At 41.3% G+C, this 9545-nt stretch overlaps 1 protein-coding gene across 1 annotated transcript in view; it reads right to left on the bottom strand.

The window, feature by feature from the left end:
- Positions 1–865: 865 nt before the first annotated feature.
- Positions 866–9545, bottom strand: part of Ipcef1 (interaction protein for cytohesin exchange factors 1) — a gene marked incomplete in the record, with an annotated part of 139668 nt that continues 130988 nt past the window's right edge. The window contains 1 exon segment of the mRNA XM_017794779.2: positions 866–5703. Coding sequence (XP_017650268.2) covers positions 5500–5703 — 204 coding nt within the window.

Raw genomic sequence — 9545 nt, 5'->3', positions numbered from 1 at the left:
GGTTGACATCGAACTTCTGCTCCTCCTGGGTTGTGTGCCTAGATGCCTGGCTTATGCAGTGCTAATAGAACCCAGGGCCTCATGTGTACTAGGCAATCAGTCTACCTCTGAGCTATATCCCCATCCCAGATCCTTTTGACCTAAGATAATTTTACTGCTTCTTTGGGGGGGGGTGTCTAGAAATACTTGGTGGTGGCAGAAAAGAGATTTCAAAAAAGGATGAGATTCAGTTGGAAGGTGAGAGCTGGGAAAGGAGAAAATAGGAAAACTCGTTGTCGCTGGGCCCAGTAACCAGGATGGTGTGAAACAAGTCTCAACACAAATGCATGCAGCTTCCTCTGATGCTGGATCTGAAGCAAAATCAATCTATTCTTCAATTTCAATATTTTCTTTGTTCATATTTTAAGAGGCCTGTGTGGCACTGCTTGTAACTTTTAAAATGTGCATTTTGTTTTAAATTCTCTAAACAACATATGGATGTCCAATAATGGTAAGCAGTCTAATGACCACATTAAATTTTGTGGACTAATGGCAAATTTTGAAATAACTAAATATAATTGTATGAGTAAACCCATAAAATGAAAGGTATTGACAAGGACCACGAAAGTTATTGTTGAACTAGAATTCTCCAATTATAATCAAATCAAATCTGGACTATGTTATCCTCGTGATGGCCACAAGAGGGCGGAATAACCTTTGTAGCCGATCAACACTTCCTGGCTAAATGACTGCTTGTTGCTTTTGTTTGATTTGGAAGTTGCTTATTTGTTTTAGTCTTCTGTGAGGAAGAAATATGCAGGACAAAAAACTAACAGCACTCAGCCAGGTGTTTTAATTATTCTTCTATATCATTTACTAGACACAGTTTCATTTGTTTTTATCTTTATTCTACAAGTCATTCTGGAAGGGGCAGGGAAGGGGAGATAATCCACATGCCTGTTTTTTCAGTTCAGCAAATAAGTATACAACTAAAAATACAACAGAGACCAAAATCACAACGACAGCTAAGATATCAATCCCATATTAACATCTTGCCCCAAATACCATGCACTGTTGAACCCCATTCCCACCATGCAGATACCAGAATGTGTGGTGACTGGAAATCATGGATTTTATTACAGAGTGTTAAATATCTCCATGGGGCATGCTTCCCTTTGGACCGAAGCTAAAGAAACATCAACACAGAGCAATTAAGTTTCCTCACAGCAAGGGGAATGAAAAAACATTTTCGGGTTTGTTTAGCTTTTTTTTTTTCAAAGCAGAATCCATTCTTAATGTTCTCTGTGTGGCATGGTTCACTGGGATGGTTGGTTTTCTGTGAATGGAATGCCCCTCCCTTATCCATTCACAAGGACTGAAAAAATCCAGCTGAAGGGGCTTTTGCTTTTATTATGTGCAAAAGTAAACATCAGGCAGGCAGTCACTGTCCATGTGTAAGACTGAATTTCTCTTGTGGAGTAAGTATACAGAAATGTTTGAGGGGAAATAAGTGGGGAAACCTTCCATATCATTCTATTAGACCAAAGCCAAGCTACATCCTTTGGATAGAGAAGCTCTTCAATATAATGTGACATTTAGATGGTCATCCTCTATATCTAAATTTTTTAATAAATTATCTGCATAGCTATATCAAAAAATTGTCTTTCTTCTTTACAACAAAACTTGTGTTCATGAAATTAAGTATGGCTTTAATTAGTACAGCACCCCTACTGAAAAGACTTAAAAATATTTAATTTGTTTCATCTCTATGATATTGTGATTTGAACTCTCCCTGAGGAAATGATATAATTATAATTACATGAGAAGAAATTGAGAGGAAGGCAAGAGGACTTAATCCTAATCACTAATTCCCTGACATCTGACAAGCCTCAAGTGGAAAAATAACAAAATAAACACTTTGCATTTCCTTAAACGTACTCTTCCTCTTTTCTTTAAGCTCTCATGGTAGTAACCATAGCATCTTCTAGAGAAAGAGAGAAAGAAAGAAAGAAAGAAAGAAAGAAAGAAAGAAAGAAAGAAAGAAAGAAAGAAAGAAAGAAAGGAAACACAGAGATTATGCCAAGCCCCAGTTTTCAGAAAACCCAGATGCAAGGAACTCAGGATCTAGGGGGAGAGACGGCTCAAGGCAGAGCCCCTGGGGGTTCACAGGGAAGGTTTAGCAAAAGCCACGCCCCAACCAGGTCACTGTGCTGAGTCCAGTGTGATGGACCACTTGTACCTCAATGGGGATGTGCTCCAACAGTACTTTCTCTAAGTAGCAGCAAAGCAGAGATGCTGAGAGACCCAACATTGAAACACAAATTCTGGCTCTACCACTGGGATTTAGAGCCAAGCATTTCACTGTGTCCCATAGTCCACAGCCATCAAAATTTGTCTATGGAGCAGTAGGCCAAATGGGTTGGGGTGGGGATGGGGTCTGGAACACACACACTGCAAGTTACAAAGTGCTGTTAAATATAAGGCATGAGTCTTACTCCCAATCAAATCTCCCTAGGCCTTCTGGAATCTTAGTAAATCACTTGCTTTAGGATTCTTTCTGGGATTCTGATTCTATTGTGAGATTTGAGCGACTGTGGCAGAACTAGGAGTTCTTAGAAGCAACAGACATACTTCGGCTAGAAGGGTGAGGGGCTCAATGTGTGTCAGCAATGTTTCAACCAGTGAGGGTCTCTTGTTAGGCTCTAGTCTGGGTCTATCAGCAAGGACAGAGAGACCCAAGCCCAAGGTGCAGTCCCCTAGAGATGTCTAACCTTAGCCAGTGCCACAGGTTGGAAGGATGTGTACTCAAAGATCCTCCACCTGTATCCTGAGCAGTCGTGGATCTAGGACATTCCACAAGAACAGCTACAGGAGTGCACCCCCACCCGCCTCCCAGGTCCATCTTCCAGCTATGAACTGGGGGGATGAATTTTCCCCCAAATTTCTTGTACCAGGAAAGGAACGAGAACTCATCAGCATTCCTCCTGAACTGAGGGTCACAGGAAGTGCCCCCCACTCTTCAACTCATTCTCTTCAATCCCCCACCCTCCTCTTAGTGGCCACAGTTGAGGCTGGGCACCCACAGAAGTGACCCATAGTTCCTAACTCAACATAGTGCACACAGGAGATGTGACAGCCCTTATTTACAAAGGAAGATACAGGGAACGGGTGATTTTTGATATAGAAGGGCAGGATGCAAAACCTTGCAGTTCAGTGAGACCTTGGCTTGGGAATATTCTGCATATTAGTTTTAACTACCAAAACAGAAACTTCCAGTCCAACTTTTCTTGAAGAGACTTTTAAAAATAATCTTAAGTCTTGGTCAAGTAACCGCATGGGACAATTTTGCCTTTAGATTTGAATGGTACTAAAGGAATTTACATGTACGGGTCAGTTAAATGTATATTCATAAAAAGCCAAAGGAAAACTAATTAAATATATGAGTGAACCTTGATCAAAAGCATTTGGAGCTCATTAGGGGAAACTTATGACAGTACAAACCAAGGAAAAGAGGCGGAAGAATATTTTTGCCACATTGACATTTGCACTGCTGTTACCTCACCACCGGCCTCCTAAGGGCTGTTTTTACAGACTCAGTGGTGATTCCCAGAGTAAAGAGGATGAGGCATTAGCCACTGAAACTTCAGTGTCATACAACCACAAAGCCTCAGTAACTTCTCTTTCCAGCTCATCTTGGATGCAGTCTCTCAGCTCATTCCATCTTCTAGTTCAGCTTTGCTTCCTGGTTTATTTTCCTTTTGTAATGCAAAGGTTAGTTTCGTTTACAGTATATGAAAGAGATTCTGGTAAAGTTTGGCGAAATATTAAACAACTCTTTCTGTTTACTTTGTAGGTATAGTTCAGGTGGTTATATCTATTTATATGTCAAGTCACATTGGAGATTATGAAATGACCGTGTATGTCCACAATTGCTAAAGGCAGGAGGGACATACATGGGTTCTTGGTGGGTGGTGGTTATTTTCATGGTGAGAAAAAGTCATTGTGATTAGCATGTTGCTTCTTCATGAGATCTCTTTAAAACAAATCACAATTTCTATTAATACTTAGTTGAGAATTATATTGGTTGTGTTTCATGTAATCTAAGAGCTCATTAGTTGTGTTTTATTTGGTCAACAGTTTATGGAATATATGTCAGAAAGCTTTAAATTTATTTAATAGAAGGGATAGCCTAAAGTAAATGTTGGGAGAATGACTTACAACAGGCATAGAAATTTAAGAGCTCTGGAGTTGAAAGATGAGAGAGAGAGAGAGACAGAGAGAGACAGAGAGAGAGAGAGAGAGAGAGAGAGCAATATAGAGAGAGCACTCAGAAAGTAAATAGTTATCAATGCTTCCCTATTTTTATCACAAGATTTCCTGAGCATCCCTCACACATCATAGTGCAACATAACTCCAGTAAGTCACTAATATATTTATTTTTCTCAAGCAAAACCTGTATGCTTCTAGAATATATTTATACTAAACAAAACATAATAGCATACCATCTTTTAAAACACTATAATTTGCACTGTTATAAATATATTTAAATAAGAAACATAGATAGCTATTCACATCTCACACCATATGACACATAAACATAGAAAAATAAAACAATCGTGTTTAACTCTTTTGTTGTTGTTTATATCGGTCTGGGTTTTCCCCAAGTTAAAAACACCTCAGAATCATCTTGTGAAATTTGTTCCCAGGAAAACTGGTTCGAAATTCATACTGGTTCTAGGCATCATAGCCAGTGATAAATGCAACATAGCATTCCTTGCTGTGTGCATTACTGTCTCTTACCACCGTTCAGAGAAGCTGTGAGGGAGCAGAGGTCCCCACCGTCATATGAGAGTCTGGTTCCTAGCCATCGTAAGGAAAGGAACATTACTCAGATGCCCCACCCTAGGTAAAACATGAAAATATCAAGCTGTCCTTTATGAGCCTGGAGCAGAGCATGCCTCCCCTTGGGGTCCCCACTCCCCATTTTGCCCAGGTTTTAGTCTACAAAGAAGTTCTCCACAAGTAGAAAAGTACCGCTATTCTTTACCAAAAGTAAGACCTTTTTGTTCAACAATACCAGCATGCATCCTATTCCAGTCACTGCTGTGGAAGACATTCCCCCACTTAAAAATGGACAGAACTCTGCTGACCACCAAGGTGGAGGGTCCACTTGCTTCTTTTACAAAACAGAAGGATGCTATGAATTATTATCTCTAGTAAAACTGGATCATTTATCTATGATAAGTAATAATTCCCTTGAAAGCAAAGGACAGAGATATTTTTCACATCCCACCTGTGAGCTCCCAGTAGGAACACAGAAAATCTGTCTGCTCAAATGAGCTCCATCATTCCAGCCTTGACAAAAGTGACACATGGGAACAGGGGGTCCTGGCATTGTCTTTAGAGGGTGGGGAGGTGATGCCCCAGGGACTGGGTTTCAGGTTTCCTTGTGAGTGAAGGTCTTGTGCAACATCTCATAAGAAACTGCAGTAACAAGGAAGAGGGAATCCTGGGTTTTTCTCAAAGAGAATTTTCCACACAGTCAGAAGGACTGGGCTTCTTGAGTTCCTGGGAGGTGCCTTCAGGGCCTGGCGGGGCCTGCTGTTGCTGATAGATGTCCTGGATCAGTAGGGTGTTCATGACCTTCCACTCTCTGTACTTCCTGGCTGTCAGCTTCGGATCATCCAGCAGCTGGTTGATCATGGCTAGATCATGTTCTTTACACTGACCAAGAAGAAAACAGGGAGGAGAGGGGTGTGCTGTGAGGAGACGAACTTCACTGAACCATTTTCCTTAGCCCTTTCACAGATATAACACCATTCATCATAACACTAGCAAAGTCATGACTCTAATCTCTCAGCAAGGCTCAGAGGTCAGGTAGGGCATCCTTCCCCATGCAGTGGCCACCAGAAAGCTGTGTATGTTCAGCTCCAAGTTAGTGAAAGAACCAGAGAGACAGCCAGGGTCATCCTCTATGTTCCTGTCCCTTGATCCACCCTTTATCCCACACCACAGAGATGACTCCATCTTAGTGTGAGCACCACTGGGCACTGGCTATGTCCTGAAACTTAGTATTGCATGTAGAGGCAATTCAGTGACCATCCAAACTTTTCTAAGTAAAATAGAGACAAAACATTTTATCCAAAGCATAAGGAAATCAAAATAAATCTTTAAAATTTTTGTACTTTTTAAATTATCTGAATTTTAGTAAATTGCCTTGTTTGGCATACACACATATATATTTATATGTGAAAACAAGGCTTATCTTTTTTATTCAAAGGGGACGGATCCACCAAAATAATAATATGCCAGTAACACTACCTGAGCAAAAAATAAAAGAGCTTTCGTGCTGTTTATTCAGCTTCCTTGATAATCATTTTTTCTCACTTTTAATAGATGCAACACCATCTATTAAAAGAAAATCGCTGAGTCCTGATAATTATTAGGTTTTGAATGGGGCAGGTGATTCAAGAGGGACACTAAGAAGATCTTTCCAGACTGCCTGAGAGCACATGACTCCCCTGATGCAGGTCTCCATGGGGTGAGCTTCCCAAATCATGTGGTGCTCATCCCTCCTCTTAGGGGCCACCTGCAGTCACTCCCACTGCCCCAGGGTCAGGCTTCCCTGCTGGCTAGTAGGGGCCCAGACCTTTCCAGACTGCCTGAGAGCATCTGACTTAGCTTCCCAGGTGAGCTTATCAAATTGCACAGGGCCCATTCCCCTGTTTTGGGACCATTTGCAGTCCCTCCCACTGTTCCAGGGGTTAGACTTCCCTGCTGACTAGTAGAGACCAGCACTTCCATCTCACATCTACTCTCCTTAGACCTTGGCACTATCCATTGGAGGCTTCTGAAGTGCTCCTAGATAGCCAGGGCCACTTGGCCCTCCTGGAGAATTCCTGAGTAGCCTAAATGGAGCCATCTGGTCCCTCCAATATAAAATCAAAGGAGAGAACCTGAAGCCCAGACCAACCAGTTTTTCATATCCAATCAGAAAGCAACCAAGGTACATCAATAATACAAACAGAAGCAGACTTCAACTCAACAAAGGAAGGTTTGAGTTTCATACCAGAATCATAAGTAACAAAAGAAATCCACATGTCAAAACTACAATAAAAAAATAATAATATGAAAAACCAAAATAATATGTCCCACCAAATGACACCAGTCCTACAGAAGAGTTTTTCAATGAGAACCCCCTAGAAATAACCCAGGACATAGAATTTAAAAGAACAATAATAAACATGATCAAAGAATTCAATGAATTAAAAAAAAAAAACACAACTAAAAGAAGATAGGGATAAATTTCTGACTGAATTCACAAAAGAAATAGAAATATTAAAGAAAACTCAGGCTGAAATGAAGAAGGAAGAGAGAAACTCAATAAGTCAACTTGAAATGACAGGAGAAAGCCTCACCAATAGGATGAATTAAATGGAAAATAGAATATCAAGACTGGACAATAAAGTTGAAAAATTGGACTGTTCAACCAAAGAATATAAATTTTTTTTAAAAAAACACAGGACTGGAGTATGCAGGAAATGTGGAACACCATGAAAAGAAAAAATTTATGCATCATAGGTATAGAGAAAGGAAAAGACTCTCAGGTAAAAGTTTTTATGAAATTGGTGCACCAGTTTGGTCCATATATGTTCATGATTGTAATATCTTCTTGGTCAAGTGTTCCTTTGATCAAAATGCAGTGACTCTCTTTATCTCTTCTGATTCATTTTCATTTGAAGTCCATTTTGTCAGCTATTAGAATTGCAACCCTGTTGGGGAACCCTGCTGTTAAGGTCAACTCCTTTCTCAGAAGGGGCTTCCTGCCTGACTTACCTGGAAAGTGCCTCCAAGCACAGATGCCTGGCCTTATTTGGAACAAGACCTTTGGCATAGTTACCTGCAATAAAACTGCCCCCAGTTTTTTTTCTATATGATAATTAGGCATTGCCCTATAGCCAGATGATAGGATCCCCCTACCACATGTAAATAAAGCATACTATGAGCACCTATCAGCTGAAGCTTTGGCTGCTGCCTCCACACTATATTTTTCCCTGACCCCCACTGAATAAACAGAGCTGTATCACTGAATCGGACTCCCCAAAGGTTTGTTTTGTCTGTGCTCACTGGCCATCCTAACCCGTTTGTCGCTTCTGCTCCCTTTGTGGTCGTAAGTCAATGGCCAACAGCCCATGAGAGGAGGGAGAGACCCACAGCTGGCCCCCAATGTGGAGCTCCTAGGAACACACGGAGTTTGTGAGTACCCCCTCTCCAAGAAGGTAGCGGCAGCTTTGCCTTAGCCATCCCACCCGTGAGGATCAGCAGTCTCTCCTCCTTCCTCCTTTTACTTTTGGTCTGAGTCTTCGCGTGGGACCATTAAAGACAAAGGAACAATTGAGGTTTTCTGATCAGGGCTACTCCCTGATGTTAGCCAAAGGCTCTTAGTCCTCTGAAAGGACTCCTGACTGCCTGCCCTGGTGTAGACAAAGACCTCCTATCTATACATCTTTCTAATGCAAAATCCAGTCATGCAAAGACCAGTTAAAAGCTTTTAGAGCGGGTCACGGGTTCTCTGAAACTTGTGGTCAGGCTTGCGCTGTGGACTAGCGAGGAATTCCCTGAGGCCTTCTGTCCCAGGAATGTTCCCCTAGGAATCAGCGTTTCACCCCCACCTTTCCTTTTCTATCTTGAACAACACCCCTAGAAACAAAATCCCCAAAGTTCTAAGGGATTTTTATACAAGCTTTGAATTCAACTTCTAAAATAACAAACTTCCTTACTCTGTTTTGTTATCTCACCCCCGGGGCTCTCAAGCTCAAGCTAAACCAGTTAGGTGAGAATTTAAATTGATCTGCCCTGGGAGAAAAATGCACTCAGGCTCAAAGTGAACTGATTGGGTGAGAATTTAAATCAGCCTGCCCCATAACATAAACAAAAACAAGGGATTTAAAGAGGTGGGTGGCCACAGCACTTGAATTTAAGGCAGCTTGCGCCATAGACAAACAGAAAAAAAGATTTTAAAAGCCACTTTTTTATGTAAACTTTTTCTTGGGGAAGGGGCTCAAATGCCCCGTATAGTCCTCCTCGCGCCCACAGGCACACACCCAGATGGTGGCTGATTCTCAGGGCAGGTCATGGCCTTTTCTCCCCCCTCCAGGGCACACCACAGCAGCAGCTACTGCAGCCCACAGGAGACAAGCTACTACCAACACATAGTTACAACAATGAGAGGTTAAAGAGGATAGCCTACTTGGATGGGAGACTCAAGATACACACTCCACTGGTTCCAATCGCTCCCCTTTTCTGCATTGTGATTCTAAGCCTGTTTTTCTCTGGAATAGAGTATTTCTCTCTCTGATGCTCAGTTGCTGTATGCTTGCTTTTGTCCCTGCCACATCATTCCCTGGGTACCTTCTAGTTACAATGTCATAGATAGACTAAAAAGAAAAAAGTATTATGACATTGTCTCTTTACATTTTCTTTTAGGTACCATCATTTTCTGTGTTTTTTATTCTCCAGGTCATGGATACTTAGTCCAAGATCATGTATAATAAATTATAAAATGT

Source organism: Nannospalax galili, unplaced genomic scaffold (genome assembly GCF_000622305.1).
Source record: "Nannospalax galili isolate Female #2095 unplaced genomic scaffold, S.galili_v1.0 scaffold1087, whole genome shotgun sequence".
In the NCBI taxonomy this organism is placed as follows: domain Eukaryota; kingdom Metazoa; phylum Chordata; class Mammalia; order Rodentia; family Spalacidae; genus Nannospalax; species Nannospalax galili.
Note: the sequence above shows the minus strand (reverse complement) of the source record. Positions and strands in the feature narration are given on the sequence as shown.